At 47.7% G+C, this 23,490-nt stretch overlaps 1 protein-coding gene across 1 annotated transcript in view; it reads left to right on the top strand.

Moving 5' to 3' along the window:
* DISC1 (DISC1 scaffold protein) overlaps positions 1-23,490 on the top strand; it is a 288,333-nt gene that overhangs the window by 194,604 nt on the left and 70,239 nt on the right. Inside the window, exon 11 of the mRNA XM_065893936.1 lies at positions 22,538-22,598. Coding sequence (XP_065750008.1) covers positions 22,538-22,598 — 61 coding nt within the window. The remainder of the gene's footprint in view (positions 1-22,537; positions 22,599-23,490) is intronic.

Raw genomic sequence — 23,490 nt, 5'->3', positions numbered from 1 at the left:
TCCTTTTTCTCTCTATTCTCTTTCTGGGACCCCTATAATGCGAATATTGTTACGTTTAATGTTGTCCCAGAGGTCTCTCAGGCTGTCTTAATTTCTTTTCATTCTTTTTTCTTTATTCTGTTCCGCGGCAGTGAATTCCACCATTCTGTCTTCCTGGTCACTTATCCGTCCTTCTGCCTCAGTTATTCTGCTATTGATTCTTTCTAGTGTAGTTTTCATTTCAGTTATTGTATTGTTCATCTCTGTTTGTTTGTTCTTTAACTCTTCTAGGTCTTTGTTCAACATTTCTTGCATCTTCTTGATCTTTGCCTCCATTCTTTTTCCAAGGTCCTGGATCATCTTCACTATCATGATTCTGAATTCTTTTTCTGAAAGCTTGCCTATCTCCACTTCATTTAGTTTTTTTTCTGGGATTTTATCTTGTTCCTTCATCTGGTACATAGCCCTCTGCCTTTTCATCTTGTCTGTCTTTCTGTGAATGTGGTTTTTGTTCCACAGGATGCAGGATTGTAGTTCTTCTTGCTTCTGCTGTCTGCCCTCTGGTGGATGAGGCTATCTAAGAGGCTTTAGCAAGTTTCCATATGTGAAATCTTAATGCCCAATGTGATGGTATGTGGAGGGGGCGTCTTCGAGATGTGATTAAGTCATGAGGGGGAATCCCTCAAGAACGGGATTAGTGCCCTCATAAAAGAGACCCCAGAGAAGTCGCTTGCCCCTCCTAACATGTGAGGACACAGTGAAATGACCAGAAAAATATCACAATAATCAGACACCAAACCTGGCATTATCTTGATCTTGGACTTCCCAGCCTCCAGACCATGAGAAATATATTTTTGCTGTTTGTAAGCTACCCAGTCTATGTTTTTTCTGTTATTGCAGCCTGAATGGACCAAGACAGTGGGGAAGGCTTGGTGTCCTAAATTCAGTAGGGATATACTTATAACCCAAAAGTTTGGGACAAAATCAAGCAGTTCCTTCACTGGCCAGAGTCCTCTCTTTGGCCGGGCCTCCCACCCTCCCCAAATCCGTGTGCGTGTGGGTCACCGAGAACCTTCCCTGGCACATGGAAGAGCCGCTCTTCACTCCTTCTACAGGCTTTCCCTCTTGGAGCCCGCAAAATTCTAGTTGTGAAATGAGACTCGAAGAGGAGGCAGAAGGCAGGAAGCTGATGTTAACTTATGTTTACAACCTTCAGCACAAATGAGACTTATCCCATTATGTCTTTGGAAGGAAGGACGGAGGAAAGACACAGCAAAGGGAGTGGGAGAGGGAGAAGAAGGAGGAGCAAAGGTGGAGAAATGCTGTGTAGCAGTGGTTGTAAGTGCCACTCAGTCGCGGTAGGCACAGCCTCTGGTCTAGGGACACCGCTTCCACCCCCAACGTCTTCTTCTTTTGGTTTCATGGGAGTAGTTTTCAGCCTCAGCGTAGATCCACCACTTGACAGCCATGCTCAGGGAAACAGTACCTGCGGTCAAGGACGGGGACTCTTAGAGTATATGTGCTGGGTGTGCATGGACACCACGCTGTACAGATAAATGAAAGAAAAAGGGAATGATTTTTTTTTTAAGCAACAAAAATCCCAGTAGAAATATTAAACTTAGAAGGTGAAATCTTTTTTGTGTTAGTTTTTCTTAAATATACAGTCCTTTGGAGTTGAAAGATGTGTATTTTATATATTGCCACTTAATTGGATGAAAAACAGTTAAATCAATTATTCTTAGGTGTATTAGGTGAATGATTTGATGAAATGATAGAAAATGTGTAGTTCCTTATTTTTTAAATTTCTGAAACATTTAATTGAAGTATATGTGATTTACAGTGTTGTGTCAATTTCTGCTATACAGCAGAGCGACTCCGTTAGAAATATATATATATATATATTCTTATTTTCATTGGATGGGAAATGGTTAAATTTCACAATCAAAGCTTGAGTTCCATTTCCGAGGAGGTGATCTGAAGCTTCCAGGCAGTGAAGGGGGTGTCCACGCTCCTCCCACTGGAGGACAGAGCTTACTCTGGACGTGTAACTTCCACTGGGGTTGATTTAGAGAGAGGTTTGGTGCACCGAGGAAGGGGTTTAGCTCTGAGCCTCCTCCTGTTTGTGCAGCCTGCAGGGATTAACTCCTGGTTGGGTCTGAGCCAGAGAGATAAATGACACAGGCCTTGTGTGCTCACATTCAGAGAGAGCTCTTGCCAAAATGGGACAAGGCGGGATTGTGGTCAGGAGAGTTCAGGACATCTTAATATAGCAGGGTGATCCCATCTGTTCTCTGGGCTTTATGGGGAGCAGTGAGCTGAGCCTCCAGGGACTGGAGCACATCCCCACAGTATAATATGCAAGTGACAGAAGACTAGGGAAGTCAAGCCACTTGGGAACAATGGTGGGTGGGTCCTTCCTTTTTTTTTAAACACAGATTCTTTTTTTCAACGATCTTATGAATACAAGGGAAATAAATCCACAAAAGGGTGGGGAGAAAGTGCTACATTTTATTAAAGTCGTTCTCCAACTTCAGATCCTGAGTTTTCCAAAGCAGGAAGAGTTTAGATTGAAGGTCAGGAAGATCTCTCGAATTGCACATGTCCTTCACAGTATTGCTCAACGAGAGAGAGCTGACTTCAGGGAAGACACCTGCGTAAAGCCTTTTACCAGGAAAGCCAGGACAACACCTTTCAACTACTTTGCATCCCTGCCTAATCCTGGTGTTAACTGGTCAGACTTATAAAGCCAGGTCAGTTGGTAGAGGGACATTTAAGCACATTTAGGGAGTTCCCTGGCAGTGCAGTGGTTAGGACTTGGTGCTTTCACTGCCGTGGCTTGGGTTCAATCCCTGGTCGGGGAACTAAGATCCCGCGAGACATGCGGGAAAAAAAATTAAGCACATTTAAAATTGCCCTTGAAAATCTCTTAAGCTGCCCATGAAATAAAATAGATAATGTTATAAAGTTATATATATATGTGTGTGTGTGTGTGTGTGTGTGTGTGTGTATATATATATATACTGCCTGATTTGAGTATATATAAATGTACAATGCACATCTAATGGAAAATGCATGCAAAATATGATTTTCCCATATTTTTGGTGCATGACTGAAAATTCACCTAGTTGAATGTATGGAACTCACCCGTAGCACCTTGTACCCAGCTCAGCCACCCTCTGCTATCTCCCACACAGACCGGCTGTTTTCATCCTGCCTGTGCTCGCCCAGTATCCAGCCCCTCCTGGCCCCAGTTCATAGTTCTGCAACCCCTCAGGACAGACACTTGGGCACTGTTGTCACTCTACAGCCAAGCAGGGATAGAGGTGGGCATGTCACAGAGGACAAAGCAATACGCTCTGTCCAGGAGTCGGCGATGCATTTCTGGGCACCGGGCGGCCACGTGCAATTATATGGGGTAGATCTTGTCCCTCAGCAGGCCCTCCACCCACACCAGGGAAAGCAGTGACAACATTATAGTCTTTGTTTTAAGTGAGTTTTTAAAGGTTTTTATTGGTGGAAGGTAGATGACAAAAAGAATCACATAATTAAAATGGTATAGGTGTGAAACTGGCAGGGCTGGGTTTACGAAAAGGCAGACAAACCTGTCTCAAAATACTCAACCGTCAAAATGGCCACTGTCACACCAGAAGCCGAGGCCGCTTTCCTTAATGTCCCTGGATCCCAACACCTGTAATTAGGAACAAACCCAGGGCTTCCCTGGTGGCACAGTGATTAAGAAACCACCTGCCAATGCAGAGGACACAGGTTTGAGCCCTCGTCCGGGAAGATCCCACAACTAAGCCCGTGTGCCATAACTACTGAGCCTGTGCTCTAGAGCCCACGAGCCACAACTACTGAGCCCACATGCCACAACTGCTGAAGCCCTCGTGCCTAGAGCCTGTGCTCCGCAACAAGAGACACCACTTCAATGAGAAGCCCGCGCGCCGCAACAAAGAGTAGCCCCCGCTCGCCACAACTGGAGAGAGCCCGCGCGCAGCAATGAAGACCCAATGCAGCCAAAAATAAAGAAATTAATTTTTTAATTAAAAAAAAAGAGCAAACCCAACAGGGAACTATATTCAATACCTTGTAATAAGCTATAACAGAAAAGAATCAGAAAAAAAAGAATATAGGTAGATACATGTATATGTATAACCAAATCACTGTGCCGTACACCTGAAACTAACACAATATATGAAAGCAACTATACTTTAATAAATTTAAAAAGAAAAGAATAAGTCCATAGGAGTTTCACCCATGTTATTTCCTGATATTTTAAAAAATAAATTTATTTTATTTACTTATTTTTGGCTGCGTTGGGTCTTCATTGCTGTGCGCGGGCTTTCTCTAGTTGCGGCGAGCGGGGGCTACTCTTGGTTGCGATGCGCGGGCTTCTCATTGTGGTGGCTTCTCTTGTTGTGGAGCATGGGCTCTAGGTGCACAGGCTTCAGTAGTTGTAGCATGCGGGCTTTGTTGCTCCATGGCATGTGGGATCTTCCCGGACCAGGGCTCGAACCCATGTCCCCTGCATTGGAAGGCAGATTCTTAACCACTGCACCACTAGGGAAACTCTATTTCCTGATATTTAAACAAAACAGATCTACTTTCATAACCCTTAAAACTAACTCCCTGTTAGAACCTGGAATGGTAACAGGGCCTTTCTGGTATTGTCTGTAAAGTCAAAGACATATCTGAGACTTCCTATCTTTTCTTTTTCACTTTGGTCAAAGCGGTCACCATCCAACTCACATATTTATAACGTGGCCCCGTGATAAGGAGAAACTGCTCACTTATCTCTGGGTCCGATGACAGAAAGAGTATCAGAAAAAAGACACTGCAATCCCTCAACCACAAGGCAACGCGGAGGAAAATTGCACTTCAATCTGTGGTGGAACAGGTTCTGTCTTCCGTTAAACCTGCAGCCCTGCTTTATTACAGAGTTGAGCCAGTTATGTATGGCGGCTCACTGGGAAAGTGCATTTTATGATCTTGTCAGAAGAAATGGTTTCACTGGGATCATTTTAAGCCAGTGATTTTATACCTACCACTTCCTTAATATCTAGGACATTAACTTATTAACCATTCTAGAGTCAAAGCAAATGCATTTTAAATACCTAAAACAAATGCCAGGAAACTGTGGGGATTGGAGAATAGATTTTCCATCAGCATTTAGTGTTTTCCGAATCGGGGGGGGGTCAATCTCAGCAGATTTAGTAGCCAGGGGCTCCATCCTTTCCTACTTCTCACGTGGAGACTTCTTTTTGTTCCCCAGAAGGGAGAGTGAGCATATAGGATGCAAGTCGGGCTGATTATTTCAAAACCAGGCTCATGTCTATTGGGTGAGGTCCTGGCACCCAGCCTGTGTGACGCCATCGAAGCCCTGTCCCCTCCACACAGCTCTGCTGGCCAGTGCTGGGTGGGGCTTGGTGGGCAGCAGCCTGGGGCACAGCAGCCTGGTAGGAAGCCATGTGAGAGAGGGGTTTCTGAGAGAGAGAGAGAGAGAGAGAGAGAGAGAGAGAGAGAGAGAGAGTGTGTGTGTGTGTGTGTGTGTGTGTGTGAAGGCAGTTGTGGATCCCCAGTAATCCTTTTATTGTGCCAGGCGATCCTTTCCAGCCTTCTTGGCAATGTCTAGTCCTGGTGACACTTAGGGACACTTCATCCTTCATTTGCTTCCGTAGACCCTGCCCTTCCGGGGGTCCTGCTGCTTCTCTGGCCACTCCATCTTTGTCATATTTCCCAGTTTCTCCTTCTCTGCCCATCGTTTTAAGGTTTTGTTCCTTTTGGGATTCTGTCCCCAGCTACCTTTTCTTGTCATGCTACGTGGCTGGCATACTAGGTAGAATGATGGCCCCAAAGATGTCCACGCCCTGGTCCCCAGAATCTATGAATATGTGATGTCACAAAGGGCTTTGCAGACATGATTGAGGTTAAGGATCTTGAGGAAGGAGAGTGTCCTGGATTATAAAGAGGGGCCCAATCTAATCATAAGCGCCTTTGAAAGCAGAGGGCTCTCTCGGCTGGAAGCAGAGGAGAGATGAGGCAGAAGGGGAGGTGGAGAAACCTGAGGCAGGAAATGACCTGACATGGGACTGCTGGCTTTGAGGCTGGAAGGAGGGGGTCATGAGCTGGGGAACGTGGGCAGCCTCTAGAAGCAGAGACCCACTCCTGGCTGGATCTCTGTCCTCCGCCTCGTGAATTCCTGCCCCTCACGACCACCTTCTGTCGGGCAACTCCACTTGGATATCTTAAACACAAATCCAGCTCTACGTGTTGGAAAGTGAACTTAATTTTCTGTCCTCCCAAATCTTTTTTTCTGGTGTTGTCCATTGCCAGTTGACCGAGCCAGAGCCCTGGCATCAGGCTGGTCCTTTTCTCTGGTTTTACGTTTCGGGTAGTCTCCCCTCTGCCGGGTCTTTGCTGTACTGTCACCGTCTCAAGGAGGTCTCCCCTGACCACCCTATTTACGAGGGCAGCCCTCGCCTGATACACGTGCGGTCCCTTTTCCCTTAGCAGCAGCTACCGTATCATACTTACTTCTTTGCTTCTCCCCCCACTTGGAACGTCAGCTCCATGTCTGTTCTATTTTATTCGTTCTATTTAAGCAATAACCCCATAGTTCCCAAATAGCAGGCACTGCTTTAAGCATTTTTACAAACACCCGCTTATTTCACGCTCCGTTTTCACGGTGGTGTTTCTAGCTTTGATGGTGGTGCCTAGCACCGAGTGCCTGCTTGGTGACCGGTAGCCGAGTGGATGAATGAATGAATGGATCCAACCTAACGCTAAGTCCTGTCAATTCTGTTTTCTTAATATCTTTGATATCAGCCCGCCTTTATACATCCCACAAGCACTTTCTGGTTCCAAGCCTCTTGCATCTCAGCAGCACTATTCCACTGGTCCTCTTACATCTAATCCCACCCACCTACAATCCACTCTGTACATTGCAGGCAATGTAATGGACCAGGAGCCAGGGCCCACGATGCTTCCTGGTAGACGCTCGAACGGCCTTTCTGGACGTGCTTTCTCCATCTTCATTTCTCATCCTCCCCTCCTTCCTTACACTTCAGTCTTCAGTGGCCCCAACATCCGGTTTCCCAACTATGCCCTTTCTCTGCTTACTTCCAAGCCTTGGCATCTGGCTCCTTGCCCAGCTCACTCCTTGCTACCCACTCTGCTCCCTGCCCATCCCTCCTATTTCTACTTGGCTATGCCCCTCCCCGTGACACCTCCATGGTCTCCATCCGTCTCCACCACGTGAAGTGCCTGCCTTTCGCTCACCAGCTAGTCTGTCCCGGCCTCTCCCCATGTGCTGTAAAGACCCCTTTACCTGTGCGACCCTCTTGCTAGTTCACAAGGTTCTTGAGGCACTGGGCTGGAGAGCGGGGTCCCTTTCAGCACCTAGCACACCAGCTGGCACCTAGCAGGGGCTCAGTAGGTACCCACGAGCCTGTGAATTGGCTTCTTGAGGCTGGGTGAGCCCAGGCCAGGCGCCCTCGCCAGCCAAAGGGCCACTCGCTCAGCCGGGATTGACTTGCAGGCGCAATTATAGGTGTAAATGCATTTTCACCGTTCTGCCTTAGGACCCAGTTCTTGAAAATTAGATTTTGAATGTCCCATCCACCTCACTCGCATCGTTTGCTTCTAGACGGCGCATAATTTAAAATGAAAGGCATAGAAAATTGGACTCATTTCGTTTACTCTGTTTGAAACCCATGTTAGGCTATTTTTAAATTCTCATGCATCTTGTGCTCTTCAGGGTGTGCGTGGGAGGGAGGCCCTCAGAAGCTGTTAGAGGTGTTGTTGCACTTTGTTTTAGTACCTTCAGTTTTCACACTTAGCTTTGCCCCAAATACAAAGACTGAAAATCAGAGTCAGCCTCAACATTTGCTGCATTACGTTCTCAACTGTGACAAGGGGCCGTGGCGGGCTTGCACCCTGAGTCCTGGAAGGAGTTTTGACCATCTGTCTTCTGCTTCCCAGTCAACACGCTCCCATTTCACTGTGCCCACTGCAGACAGCGGGTGGGAGCAGATGAAGATGAGAGCATTAGCAGGGGGCCTGTGGCCCCGGTTTACAAGCGCTGCTGTCTTAGGCATCCTTGTGAACAGGTTGGTGGTTGGGGGCCCTTCTTCACCCACAGTCCTGAATCCCGGCTCTCGGGTTAGGAGTTGGTACCAAACCTTCCGATTTCACAGAGATTTCTACCTGCAGCCGCTCTGCACACCTGGGGTGTGAGTTAGAGATTCCTTGCAGCCGGGCGGTGCTGCGTGTTGACACTCAAGTCCAGTGTGTAAGGCACCAGTGTCTCCTAACGCCCGGCACACAGCCGGCTTTCCAGCTGTCCCCAGGGATGCTGAACACCCAGCGCCTGTGCTCATAACCAGGATGTTTCCCCACGTGCCCTTCTCGGCTTTACAGATCAAGAGTGGGACTCAGCAGCAAGGCCAGGAACATGAAATCAGACACACTTTGTAATAGAGTGAATACATAATCTAACTAACAAACACACAGCGAACTTCCCTGGTGGCGCAGTGGTTAAGAATCTGCCTGCCAGTGCAGGGGACACGGGTTCGAGCCCTCGTCTGGGAAGATCCCACATGCCACGGAGCAGGTAAGCCCACGTGCCACAGCTGCTGAGCCTGTGCTCTAGAGCCCGCGTGCTGCAACTACTGAGCCCGCATGCCACAACTACTGAAGCCTGGCTGCCTAGAGCCCGTTCTCTGCAACAAGAGAAGCCATGACAACGAGAAGCCCGCGCACCGCGACGAAGAGTAGCCCCTTCATGCAGCAACTAGAGAAAAGCCCGTGCGCAACAAGCAAGACCCAACACAGCCAAAAAAACCAAAAACCAAAACCAAACACATAGCGGGAACCCACTGTGGGGTGCTGTCCTCCTGAACTTGAATTCTAATGGGAGGGACAGAAAATTGAAAATGGAAAACAACATGTGAATGAACCCATAAATAAAATAATTACAAGAGAGAAGCTCTAAGGCCTACAGAGGCAACAGTCTGGGATCAGAAGGAAAATAACCGGGTGGCAGATAGCCAATGGCTGTAGGGGGAGCGCCCTCTAAGGCAGTGACATTTAGGCTGAGGCTTAAAGGAAAAGAAAACCACCCCTGCAGGCAGTGCAGGGGAGGAGCATGCCAGGCGAGGACGAGGAAAGAGCCCGGTGTGTTGGTGAGGCCAGACGTGGGTGGAGGGGGTGAGCGGACAAGATGCGGATAGAGCGCTATCGGGAGGGTTTGCAGGCGCTGCGGAGGGTTTGTGTTTTCTTCCAAGGGCAAAGGGAAGCCAACGCAGCGTGTTAAGCCGCTTTTTGTGGGCTCTCTCTCCAGTGAGAAGGGCCCGTGTGAAGAGGGGGAGTTGGGGCCCAGTGCAGTGGCCTGGAGGAGGGAGAACTCGTGGTCTCCATCTGAGCTCTGCCTTCAGCCTTCTCTGCCTTCCAGCTCTACTGCGTGGAAGTGGAAAATGCAGTAGCCAGATGTGCCAAACCTTGGTTCAGGGCACCATGTTGGGGCCACAGAGGCACAGCCAGGGTGGGCATTCCCAGCCCCCAACTCACTACCCCTGTGCGGAGCCCCCTACACTGTCTCTGTGCCAGATGCTGCCCCCAGGAAGGTGCCGGCTGGGCGTCTCATAACACACATTCTTGCCCAGGCTCGGGGAGATCAAGGATTACATTCCCTGTCGGCTGTCTTGATAAGACTGAAATCCAGCTCTTTCACAATGTTGTGTTTGTAGCTGATAAAGCCTATCTCTTTCTCTCCCCTTGTCCGTTCTAGAATTAACTGCAAATGTTGGTGAGAGCAGGCTTACATGCGGGGCTGGGGCAGAGACACAGCACGGGGCGCAGATACTGTAGATCTAGATATTTAAAGTTGTGAGTCAGTCTAGTGAATGGCTAAATACACCGTGTTCTGTTGTCTTAACTTGAGGTTTAAAAGGTAGGTTTTATTATTATTCAGGTATGGTGAGGCCAGCAGATCAGGACACCACTGCCATTGAGAAGACAGTTTGTTACTCACAGCTCCCAAGAGAAGGGGGCACGCCACGCCACGGGAGGGCCACAGGGGGAAGCACCAGGGTCTGCTGGGAGGCAGAGGGAGGGGGAAATGTGGACAATAGCCTTTACTGTGGTTTCCCCGAGAAGGGATGGGCAGGGTCAGTCAGACTGGCTGGTTTGAATCATTTCAGGGCTCTGGGGCATAGGGGCTGTTCCTAGCTGTCTGGTACCTGGCCCTGGGTGATTAGGGCAGGGGGAGAGTGGCCTGGAGAGTGACAGAAGAGATAGTTGGGCATGTCTGGTTTGCATATAAGAGGCGTGAGTTGTTTTCTCTCTCTAGGAACTGGCCAGCCCTGGGAGGGGCAGTCCCTCCAGGGTCAGCAAAGCTCAGGTGTCAAAGCATCTTAAAATGCAGAAAATAAAAAATATGACTAATACACTTGACAAATACAATAACTCTGATGGCTAGGAGACCAGGTGGGAGTTGGAATTCTCGGATCCCTTGAATCCCGTGCTGGAAAGCAGAGGGGAGAGAGAGTTGGCCACAGCCCCCAGCACCCCCATCTTTGCCCACCTCTGTCATCTGCCCCCATGAGCTCCTCGCATACAAGCGTGTGGACAGTCCAGCTTGCGTGTCCTAGCTCTGGCCACTCCTCTGTGGGAGGCTCGCCTGCACTGCCCTGACCTCCCTCCTGGAAGGAGAGGCGGCCTCCTCCAGACGCTAGGCATGTTGTGGGAGCATGCAGGTGACGCTCTTGCATGCGTCGTGACACAATCTTGGATTCAAGAGTTTGGGAGGATGCGTTGCTTCAGGCAGAAGCAAGAGGTCCATACAGGCTGTTTTCCTGTAAGATTTCATATTGCCTGGTCCTTTCTCACCTGGCATGCGTTTGTCCTGATGAAGCAGGTATGCAAAGATTCATATTTTTTCTCTGTTAATTTTTAAAACCTATTTGTTTTGTCGCCTGTGCATCGTCTGAGTGTGGAAGGGGAGGACAGGCACGTGGGTTTGGCGTTTGGCCTCTGACAAAACTTGACCTGTAGGCAAGAAGAGTTGCCCAGCCACGTGTGGCCCCATTGTGCGGCCGTGTGGGGGTGATGCACGGTCCTGGACGTGGGCACCCTGTGCCCGCGTGTTGGGGGTGGAATCTCAGAGCCAACTGAAAACCCACTTCTTCTGCAAAAGGCTTGAGAAAATAAGGCAATAAAAAAACTGTAGGTAGGGTCTTTCCAAAGCACATGTAGAAAACTTATCAGAATAATCATTACATTTCACTGCATCTTAGAGTTTAAAGTCACAGGTACCTGGTCTTCTTGGGGTGTCTTACTGATATGCCTGAGTCCACCTGCCCTCACGGGGAGAGGCTGGGAGGCTGGGAGCTGGACCCTGGGGCTGAGTGACACGCACTGATTGGATGGGCACACTCCACGCTCTGAGCCTCACGTGGAACCAGATTCCAAGTTTTCCACCTCAGGTGTAGTGCTGGCCCCCGTCTGGCCCTTATCTAGATTAAAAAAAAAAAAGCCAGTTCACTTTTGGACTTTGTCCCAGCCTGTAAGAGGTTGAGAACGTCTGTGTAGTCCACGTGTAAATGGATTTCATCTGGATTTGCACTGTTTGGGTGCCCAGCAGATCAATACCTGCAGCAGGGATGGGCAGGATGCCGACGGTCTGTGATGCTGGTGGCCTTGTGAATGGCTTAGTGCCAGAGATGGGAGTTTGGGAATCTTCCCTCTTTATTTCATCCCTATCACACACCCACTCTCCTCTTCCACATGCATTGCTTTGTTTGTACTAGAGACTGAAGTATAGCCCTGTATTCATATCCTTCTCAGCTCCAGGGAGCCCAAGCAGCCCCCTCTCTCCTTCTCAGGCTGGGTTGCATTCGTGTGTTCTCCACTCTCCAGTAATTCACTGTTTGATGACCTCAGTTACTCGGCATCCTGAGAATCCGTTCTGTCTCATCAGGCTGTCGATTCCTTGAGAACATACATGTGTCTTCCTCGCTGTGGCTTCCGTCGAGGCTGGCACAGCCCTGGCCCCTGGCACCTGGTGCCTGAGGCGCTGGGCACCTTCTCTGGGCCCATGATTGTGCCGGGCGCTAAGGGTTCAAAGGACATAGCGTCCATGATTCCGGCAGAGAGGATAGCCGTGCCCGAAATGAGCTTGAAGGCTATAGGAAGGTGGGAAATGTGTGTAGGAGTCCAGAAAGGGAGAGAACACGTGGGAAGCAGGGAGCGTCTCGGTGGGCAGAAAGGTAGAAACATGTGAGGAGGATATTCCAGGAACAGTAGGAGGGTCTGTATTGGCCCAGGTCACCCTCCTGGAGGTGGAGGGGGCCTCAGGAGCTGTCAGGACTCCCTCCCCTTTGTCCCTCCTCTGCTGACCTCTGAGTGTCACCTTCATCCTCCCGCTGCGACTGAAGCCTGGCTGCGGTGGCTGCAGCCCTCATTCTGGGCCCTGGAAAGGGAAGGGCCTCTTCACTCAGTGCAGCGTTGGAAACTCCGGGACAGGGAGCTTGACTGTTCCCATCCGTGTGCCCTCAGTAGAGGGCAGACTGCTGAGAAGCAGATGAGGGCTAGGACCTGCTAGCAGGGGGCTGGGTTGAGGATGATGGGCCCCCAGAGGGAAGGGTGTCGGGCAGGGAGCCCCTGTGCCAGAGGAGGGGGACGTGGGTGTGATTCACGTAAGCAGAGAGGTTGATGTTAAAATCTTCCCCTCTCCCTCCCCGGCGCCACCCTGCCAAAACCTGCCAGGCGCAAGTTATGTCCCAAGACGGTGCAGCAGGGCATCTTCAACCTGGGATACACCGTGTGGTCGGGGATCTGACCAGCTTAACACGGGCCAGTCCTTGCCCTGGAGCACAATCTGAGTTTCCCCACCCACGTTCCGGGATCTCTCTTCCAAGGGCAATAGCTCAGACAGACCGTCAGACTAGGATGGTTTTGTGTCACATAGATTCCAGTTTCAGGTCTTTAATGGATGTAAAACCTCTGCTTTAGAGGGAAAAGTAAATTCTTTCCTTCTGTGAAATGTGGATTTCCTTCAGTGAAATTCGTAAGTTATGTTCCCTAACAATTGGGCAGCGGTATTGCACATTTGAAAAAACATAGACCCTGGAATAAAACCGAATGAACCTTTATTTTTAATTTACTCCTGGAATGAACTTCCTTCAGCCCGTCTCCTTATCCTCAAAAGGGACTTAGGGAGTTACGATGAGAATTAGAGATAATTCTCAAAATAACGTACACAACTGAAAGCATCACACCGGCAGCTAGTGTGAGCTCACTCTCCTTAGCTTTAGAAGATCCAGGTCGGGGCGAGGGATAAATTGGGAGTTTGGAATTGGCCTATACACACAACTATATATAAAATAGATAATCAACAAGGACCTACCGTAGAGCCCAGGGAACTCTACTCGGTATTCTGTAATAACCTAGATGGGAAAAGAATCTGAGAAAGTATAAGTGAAATCCCTTTGCTGTGCACCTGAAACTAACACAACATCGTAAATCAACCATACTCCAATATAAAATAAAAATTAAAAAATAAAAGATCAAGTGCGGATTTGGGCTTAAAATATTTTTAATACTAGTTGTTTAAGAAAATAGTGTTCCACTTTAAAAATAAAGTCCCCAATTCTGTTCCTTGTCTGCCTTTTGAAAAGGACGCAGAGAAGTAAATCATGTGGGCATGTGTGAGGTGTGCGTGTCTTTGAGGGAAGGGAGGAGAAAGAATCACAGAACGTGAGTGTATAGTCTCAAATGGACACTCCCAGGCAACACTAGTAAATAGACATTTTAAGCAACTTACAAAATATTGTAAATGGGTCTCCAGGTCACAGCTCTTTCAGGGCTACGTGCTAGGAAGCAAGAAAGCAGACCGAAGGCCTGCCGTCAGCAGGGAAAGCTGGGAAATCAGTGGGAGCGAGCGCGTGGCTGGTGAGGGTGTGTGAGTGAGGGGAGCTGCGGAGGGAGGCTGCATGGAACTGACAGTGTTAGCTTTTTTCCACCTAGCTTTCCATACCGTGTGCCCTTGGTTTTCTTTTTGTCGTTGAATGGTGCTGATTTATAGGCTGTGTGCTTCAAGGGCACGGGGAGATTGCATGTAGAGGCAGGTTTGAACAGGGAAAGTGAGAATTACTGTATCAGATGACACCCAATTAACTGGTGATAAGCACAGCAGGTCAAACTGGAAGTGGGGCTATATCTGTTACGTAGAGCAAGCGCTCACTACCTAGTTAATGTTTTTAAACCTCGGGGAGCTTCCTTCCTCACTCTCCTCCCTTTCCTCCTGCCCACGATCTCTTCCCATCTAAGCAGGCATGGTTTCTACTGACATGAGTGTCCGGGCTAAGTCCCTGAGATGCACTCTGGGTTCAAGGGCGACAGGGCAGGGCTTCTCGCGGGGCAGCTGCGGCCACACACCGTCACACAGCACACAACGGTAGGAAGCAGTAGCGTAAACATCAACACAGCCAAGAATAATTGCTTTTACTTTCTTCACGGACAACTGAATCATGTTAGGATATGCTCCACTTCTGAAAAGGCTTTCCCACTCTCTGCCTTTGAAGTTACCGTAACAGGACAGCCCCACTCACCTTGCCCAGAGGAGAAAATCTGGACGAATTGTGAATCTCTACTTCCACTTCCGAGAGTCGCCGTGACAGTGGTGATGGAGGCTTAGAGCCCGTGCCTTGGGACATTTGGACCTGCCCATCTCCTATAGCCCGCCTCATCTTCCCTGGGTGTGGGATCATGTGCTACAGCGGGTAATCTACGTGTAAGCCTAGGGAAAAATGATTCCGAAATTATTGGGAAGGTAGAATGGTATGGCGTTAAATGCCTGATATCCTAAAACGCAAATCTTATTTTATGTGCCACTGCTGTCTTGGATTACGCACGCCTCTTCCGGCTTCAGCCAGCGTGGAAAATCCTTTAAGATCTCTGCTCAGTCACTTCCGCTGGGACTCGTGCTTTATCCCCTCAAGCTGGGCTGAATCTCCTTCCGCGATGCTCCCAGAGTGACCGCTGCTTTACGTTTCTAGCATTGGACCAAACTCATTGCTTTTATTAGCTGCCTATTTGTGTGACTGTCCCCAAACCTGGTTTTCTCCAGGCTAAGGGCAGGATCACGTTCACGTCTGAAGCCGCAGTACCTAATGCAGAGCCTAGCACGTGGTGGGCATTTCAGAAACATTAGGTAGATGTAAGAATGAGAGTCAGATACGACCCCAAAGAGAGGCCTGCTCTTTGTTAGTGTTTATTAGCTCTGTAGGACCCATATCTGATAATTCTTCTTCTCTCTGCAAATCTCTTACCAACATCAGAGAGAACTGACACCACCACACAGAATGATGTCCTGCCGGTGAGAAGTGAGTCCATTGCTAATCTAGTGATGGTGTGGTCATTTGGTTCCAACCCCAGCGGATATGCAGTGACAAGTCTAAAGCCTAGGAAGGAGTATATCCTGTTTAATTCAGGATCTCTCTCTTGAGAGTTCTATGTAAATGACCACTACACAGAAAAATGCTGTAAACGACTCTATAGAGGCAAACAAAAATCTTGTAAAACCACATGAATTTGACATCTTAGTATTGGGAGGAATGACCCAACCTGAATATAAACCTGGGGAAATTAGTAATTATTTTCTCATTGCAAACTACTTTGAAATCACCTTGGCCTATACAATATATATATAGATACACACACACATGTATACGTGTATGTACACACGTATATATGTGATATATGATACAAATATATTACACAGTGGTAATGTATCTTATGCTGATATGTTAGCAGATATGTGATATAAATATATTACACAATGGTAATGTATTTTATGCTGCTATGTTAGCGGTATTCTTCCCCACAGTTTACATGCTGTTAGGTTTCCGTTTGTTGGTGGCTGTTTTGTAACGGCCATGCTCCTTGTAACTCTGACTTTTTACAGCAGTCTTTGGCCTCCCCTGAATTTATTCTCTTTGAACACCTGCTTCATTTTGCCGGCGGCTGAAATTTCACATGTGTTTGTTCAGTGTGCATTTCCTGGCTCCTGTTATTTAAAATTGAGGTTGTGTTCTCTAACAGTGGGGGCCCTGGGACTGTCCCTCACTAGCTGTGTGAGCTATAATGATCCTTCCTGCCCCTTTGTTTTTCTAACTGCAAAATGGGGATGATAATAACTGCTTCATAGGTACTACTATTGTGTGGCATTTAGAGCAGATGTTTTGAACAGTACCTGACGCGTAGGACGTGCTCAATCAAATGTTAACTAGATTGATGTCATCAACTTGATATCAAGTATTTCTGCATACTGGGTTTCCAGTGTGACAGTCAAGATCACTTTGGTAGCAGCAAGGGTTCAGGCTGGTATTTCCATCTTCAGTGTAAGATTTGAGTTGTGTAGCACCTCCCGTAACAGATTCTGCCCAACTTCAAGGTCACACAATTTTGTTCCATCCCACCTACCAAGACAATCCAACTGCAAGTCCATTTTTTCCATGTTGTTGGCCTACCTGGCTCTTCGTTAGTGCTGCTTTACTACTTCATCTCCTTGTGTGGTTTAATTACCCAGGTAGACAGAAGTCCTTCCGTTAACTCAAGCGGAAGAAGAATACTTCAGATGTTCAAACGTTTCTCAGAATTCTAAAATTTCTCCTTTGTCTTTCACATCTTCCTTCTGGAAGCTTTCACTCATGGGTGTTCACCTTGTCTAAATCTACCTTTGAAATCCGCTGACTTCTTTTCATAAAACGAGGTCAGACCTCACTTGGTACTTAGGTTATCTTAGAAAAACGTCAATAAAATGGCTAACGTTAGACAAAGTTTGTGATTGATGCTAAACTGATGAGGTCCCTTCGGCTTCTGTTTTCAAATGTGAGATCATATCGTACCGATCTCATGACGCTGCCGTATTAATCGAGGGTGGCGGGGCTGAAGTTCTTTGGAACCACTGCTTCATTCAATCTGAAGGCAAGGCTGCCTGGGTGTTACTCATTCCCTGTACTATTATCATGACAAATACTGCTGTCCTTTTATTATGCAAACAAAGGATCTAATGCAATGAAACCTAGTTAGACCTGCTTCTGCTTACATTCTCCTACCTTCCTAGTTTATCCTGAAAAGGATGTTGCTGGGCAGCTTGGTTATTTTCTTTTTCCATTAGACTCCTAGGGATATTTTTGGATCATCACTTATGAGGAAGACTTGTGGAAAATGTTGCTGTGCACTCCCAGGAGAAATCAGTGTTAGCATCTGGCCCTACAGAGCTCTCTGGGCTCCTTGAGGCCGTATCTCTATTATACTTAAACAGTGCCTAGCGTAGTGTCTCGCATGATGTAGGACCCAGATTCCATTCCTGTAACGTTATTTGTGTCTGTGCCACGCACTCCCATAAATGTTTTCGCAGTTTTGCTGTGTTTTTTTTTTTTTTTTTGCGGTACGCGGGCCTCTCACTGTTGCGGCCTCCCCCGCTGCAGAGCACAGGCTCCGGACGCGCAGGCCCAGCGGCCATGGCTCACGGGCCCAGCCGCTCCGCGGCACGTGGGATCCTCCCGGACCGGGGCACGAACCCGTGCCCCCTGCATCGGCAGGTGGACTCCCAACCACTGCGCCACCAGGGAAGCCCGACTTTTGCTGTGTTTAATGATCAATCAGTTCTTGTTTAATTGGATTCATAAAACTATATGAAGTCCATTCTGATATTTTGGCCCGATTCCGGATATCAGATTCTCTTAGCATGTGGGGAGGAGGGGAAGTGTTCCTGTTTTTCCACATCAAGATGCCCGGTGACCCCGGTCTCCTTTTCCCTTTAGTACTCAGCTTCCCTCGGTACCATCCTTGGTTCTTGGAATCTTGCCTTACCACCACTGCCATTCCCTGGGTCCCTGCTCTAAGATGCTGGAGAAAGGAGGGAAGAGGAGGGTTGGTGATAAGGGAAGAAAGGATGAGCTCTGTTCTCAGTCAGTGTCTCCTCTGTGGACGTATCTCTTAGGAAGTTGCATAGCTCTTACGAAGTTAAAACCTAAACTCCCCGTCTATGGTCTGGGTCTCTCTGGAAGGTTATGGGTCAACCCAGGAATATGTGAGCAAAGACTGGCCTGGGAGGTGAGTCAGGATCCAGCGAAGGCAATCAACACAGAATCCTCTGCATGTGGCAGCCTCCGGGCCAGTGGACAAGATGTTCCTGCGGGTCTAGCAGGTTACTAACTGGAGCGTCAAGTGCTTCGATGACTCAAGTACTTGGTGTCCGATTTCTTAACAAAATCATTCATAGGGTGTACCTCTGGTTTATTTTAAACACGAGAATATGGCTGTCTTGTCCTCAAGGGAGGTGCTGTGAATTTTTGTCCCTTGCATGAAAAGTGCTATCACAATATAATCATAGTTATATGGGATCACCAAGGGCTTCTTAAGTTACTCTCACTCCCTGCGTGATGACATCTCGTCTCCTTGCTTCAGTCGCCGGGGTCTTCTGAGTGTCCGTCTGCAGTCCAGAGCTTCTCTAGACTCATATATCCAACTCTATACTTGCCAGTCCTGCTGGATGTCATAAACCTAAATTTATCGTATCCAAAATTGGACTCTTTTAAAAAGTTTTTCGATTGCTTTTATTTTCTCCAGCTTTATTGAGGTATAATTGACAAATAGCGTTGTGAGATAAAGTGTACAACGTGATCGTGATGTTTGATATACATGGTGAAAGAGTTTCCCCTCATCAGGTTAATTAACACATCCATCACTTCACGTATTTATCTTTTTTTTTTTTTTTGGCGGGGGGTGGGAACATTAGAGTTCTACTTTCTTAGCAAATTTCAATCCAAAATTAAAGTCCAGCTTGTCTCCCCAAACAGGTTTCACCACCATCTTCCCTTCTCAGTTGATGGCGACTCTGTTTTTATTTCGGTGGCTCAGGGCAAAAACCTTGTAGTCATTCTTGACGTGGCTCTTTTTCACACACGCAAATGCAATCCGTCAGGAGCTCCTGTTGTTTCTATTGTTTAAAGTATACCTAAAATCTGCCTCATATCACCGCCTCTGCTGACGCCCTGGTCTCAGTCCCCATCACCTCACCTCCTCCTACAGTCTGGTCTCAACACAGCAGCCACGAGCCAATTGCTTGCCATTCTTATGCAGTGCTTTCCCATTTCACTCAGAACACCCCAAATCCTGAGATGGCTTTCCAGTTACTACAGCTGTAGAACTACTTACCCCCACAACTTAATGACTTACAACCATTTATTATGTGCACAAATTCTGTGAGTCAGGGGTTTCGACAGAGAGCAGCAGGGATGGCTTGTTTCCCTTCCATGATGTCCGGGTCCCTCAGACTGAAAGGCCCAAATCATCTGAAAGCTCGCTCACTCACACATCTGCACACACACACACACACACACACACACTCACTCTGCATATCTGAGCATGCCCCTAGCACTGGGTCTTACCTTGTACCTTCTTCAGGATTTTATATGTGAAGAAATTTTTATATAGATGTTTTTCCTTTTTTTTTTCCAAAACACTTTATACTTTAAAAAAAGCAATTCCTGGTGGCGTGTGCTCCCAACACTGCCTCCCACCTGTCCCCAGCCGCGTGCTGGGGCTTCTGGGTCCACAGCCCCACCCGGGGTCTAGTGGAGGCCCAGCAGCAGCCATGGCAGGGTTGACTCTGCTGGGAGCGGCACGGAGCCAGCCACCCTCTTCCTACCCTGCCTCCCAGTAACTACTCCCTGCCCGGGGGCACCCACTCCCTGGGACTCTGGACGGAGGGACAGATGGACGGAGGGAGCTGTCCCCAGGACCCCACCTCCTTCTCTGAGGGGATGCAGGGCATGGATCTGCAGGACCTTCCCCCTGCAGCTGGCGTTTCTCACCTGCTCTGTGAGCCTTCTTAACTGAATAAAATGTTGCGGCCAATAAAAAAATGTGGGCTGTAGGCTGAGCCCTTTGCCCCGGCGGCCGGGAGCCAGAACAGCTCCGCACGGCCTCTCGTGTGGCTTGGGCTTCCCCACGGCATGGCGGCTGGGTTCCCGGGAGGAGGAGCCAGGCAGGAGCTGGACCCTAGCCTCAGAAGTTAAACAGCATCCTTCCTGCCACGCGCAACTGGGGGAACAGTCCTAGCCTGTTCAGGTTCAAGGGGAGGGAAATAGGTTTCCCTGTTTGATGGACAGTGGCCAAGTTCTGGAAGAGCATATGGGGCCAGCAATATTACTGTGGCCGTGTTTGGAAATAGAGTCTGCTGCAGTGGCCTGCGTGATTGGACCTGAGCTGTTTCTCTGCCCTCATCGCTTCTCCCCAGGGAACGTTCTGCTCTGGCCACATGTTGGTGAGACACTCAGGCAGACTCCTGCCCTGGCTGGCCCTTCTGCATCTCTGCCCTTCCCGGCGTGCTGCTTACGTGCTCTCCCCGCCATCTCCATGCTTTTACTCAGTGTCACCTTCTCAACGAAGCCTACCCTGACCACTCTGATCCCCTTCTCTTGATGTACGATACTTATAACCCCCTAGTAGTCTATGGAACTTTCTGTTTCCTCTTTATTACCTGCCCCTCCAGAACGAAGCACTACGTAGGCAGGCATCTTTACTGATCCTGCTTATTGGTTTATACCCAGGGCTTAGAACAGTGTGTGCCACATAAGTGCACGTAGGATGTTAACCAGAGCATGTCTGGTTGGGATATTCTGAGTTTGCAGCACTTATTCCAGGTGAACCAGTGAGATCTCTGCTCTGAAGGACCACATCACCGTGACTAAATCCCCACGCTGGCACACGACCTGACTCATAGTAGGAGCTGACAACACATACTTAACTGATTTATTTGGAGAAGAAACTTAGCACACCTTAACTTGTAGCTTAGGCAAGCACAGATCAATAAGAGATCAACTTCAACAGTTCCTTTCACTGTATGTATCTCTGTTTTAACTATCATCAACGAATTACCCAGAACTTTTGTTGTCATTTCCATCTAAATATTTGGTTTCTTTTCTTTTCTTTTTTTTTTTTAACAAAGAGAAAAGTACTAGATTTATTCAAGTATTCTGTCAACATTTGTTGAGAAACTAGTACAAACAAATGCTATTCAAAGTACTGGAGATACAGCATTGACCAAGACTGACAGCATCCCAGTTCTTACGGAGCTTACCTTGTAGTGGGAATAAATAGGCAATAACAAGCATATAAACAAAGAAAAAAAACAGGTAGTGGTAAATGTTCTGATGAAAACAAAACAGGGTGGTCTGAGAGTGTGGATTAAGAGTAGCTTAATTATTCTTGAAAATTAATTGCAATGCCTTATTAAATAACTTCATGTGACTCCAACTGAAGCAGAATAATTAGTTGAATCCTAGCCTTTTAGTAACAGTCTTACTGATGCATTGATAAGGCGTGTTTTCCCCCATCGGAAAGGTCATCAATTTGGCTTTTATATTCTTAGAGCAGTATTTCCCAAAATGAGATCAATGAAGTACTATAGTTCCTGGGAATATTTGGTTTCTTGATGAAGAATTTCAAGGTACTTTTTCCAGTTTCCAATACAGCCCCTGTCCCTCACCCCACGCATACATGTCGACCAAGGTGGGGTCCTGAGTGTCCCCCAGGTGGACACTCAGGGCTGAGAGCCAGGCAGCATGCTTTCCATGTACCCCAACTTTTGGGTGTTTATGAGCCCTTCAACACAAATTACCTTTGAGAATGAAGGTTGGAATAAAAAGAATGGTAAATATCACAATGGCCGTAATACCGGTGAGGACAGAAAGGGAACAACATCAACAGGTTACCGCCACCATCCTCCAGAGGCATCTCTGCCGGCTGCTCTTCTGGGGCTGGAAGTCACATCTCGTTCGGGGATCACCTGCAGACCAAGGCACTTTCACCCCTCAGAGGAGGAGGAAACAGAGGGTGTCAGAGCTTGTCCCAAAGGTACCAGATCTCTTCTACATTAGCAAAGTGCCTCTTTGACCCATTGGGCCATAAGAGTCATCTATCCCTTCAGTGTTTGGTGGGTATGAGGCACTGAGTTTACCTCTAGTAGAAGCTGATCTCACAGCTTTGGGAGCTGAGTAGTTGATGTCAGCTCACTGGCTGCATCCGGTTCCTATTTGTTTTTCAACGGAAGGGTCTGTAATCCTCAGCTACCATTGGTGAGGTTCTCTGGTTAAACCACAGGATGGGGTGTTCTTCTCTCTCTCACTCTTTCCCAAACTCCCAAACTCCCAAGCCTTTGGCTACCAGGTGGGAAAGGTGAGGGGCACAGAGCACAACGGGATCCACGCCAGACACCGGTTAAGCTGCCTTTGAAAGCACGTAGTGGAAGGCATCATACCCTCGATCCCCGGCTCCGACTCTGGCAGTGCCTGGAGGCCTCAGACCCCTTCCAACGCATCCCTCCAGGCAAGCCGTCCAATGGATTCGAGTGTTTTCCAAACATAGGATGTTATCATTACCAGCGGCTCAACTGTGATCCTTCGGGGTTGGGCTTTTGGTTGAGCAGTTCTGGGTTTTGTTCAATCTCTGACTCCAGTTGCATCAATTTTGGATTTCTGTTTTGCAGAAACCAGTGTGAAGGTGAATACTATGAAGTACATGGAAATGCTTGAGGATAAACTACACAGGTAGGGATGGTAACTTCTTCATTACAGACTCCATGGCACGTCTGGATTCTTTATTATATCAGAATTTGGTGAAAGCAAAGAAAAAGGCTAGCCAATTTCTACAATAAATTAACAAAGAAAAACACAAAAAAGGAGTCCTTTGAATCCTGTAACAGAAGAAGCAGGTGCCATACAGACATCTCCCAGAGCTTTTCTCTTTTTATAAAAAGTAAGTAGATTAAGATGTTGAAAAGCGTCCGGGGAGATCACAAGATTGTTTTCATGTTTCCTAAGAAGAAGAAGAATCTTCCTTGGTACGTTAAATTCCGAATTCATGCCTTGGTCTGTCTTTCTCTTCTTTGAAATGTCTGAAGTGGATGTCATGGGTTTTGACCCAGCTTATCTACGTTTTAGAACAATATAAGAATGCACATCTTAGATTCTGTTTTGAATCCTGAATCAAAACAAGTGTGAAAACTTCTTGTGCCTTTTTTTTTTAGACCCCAATTAGGAATTCAGGTTTGAGACACATTAGGGATGCTGCATCGTGTCAAGGTGTTTCTGGTTTTTGTGGATGTGTACTCGTGAAAATAAATCCCAGCCACCAGGATCTGTTCCTAATTAAGGAAAGTAGGAAAATGTACTGTGTGCTTTGCTCCCTGGGACGTGTTTAGCTCTATGGAAAATGTTTTGCTACTACTTTGGAAATTGTTAAATAACTCTTTAAACAGGCTATGCCTTAAACCTTTGTCTGCCAGGGTAATGCCATCGGCTAATATACCGCTTCTCCCTTAAGAGATGTTAAGAGGAGCTGCCTAGCTGAGCTCTGCTCTACAGGGCAGGTGAGGTGCTGCAGGGTTGATTCTAATGCTTGGAAAGCAAGTTCTTCCAACCACTGACTGGTATTGCCCTG

Source organism: Phocoena phocoena, chromosome 16 (genome assembly GCF_963924675.1).
Source record: "Phocoena phocoena chromosome 16, mPhoPho1.1, whole genome shotgun sequence".
NCBI lineage: Eukaryota > Metazoa > Chordata > Mammalia > Artiodactyla > Phocoenidae > Phocoena > Phocoena phocoena.
Note: the sequence above shows the minus strand (reverse complement) of the source record. Positions and strands in the feature narration are given on the sequence as shown.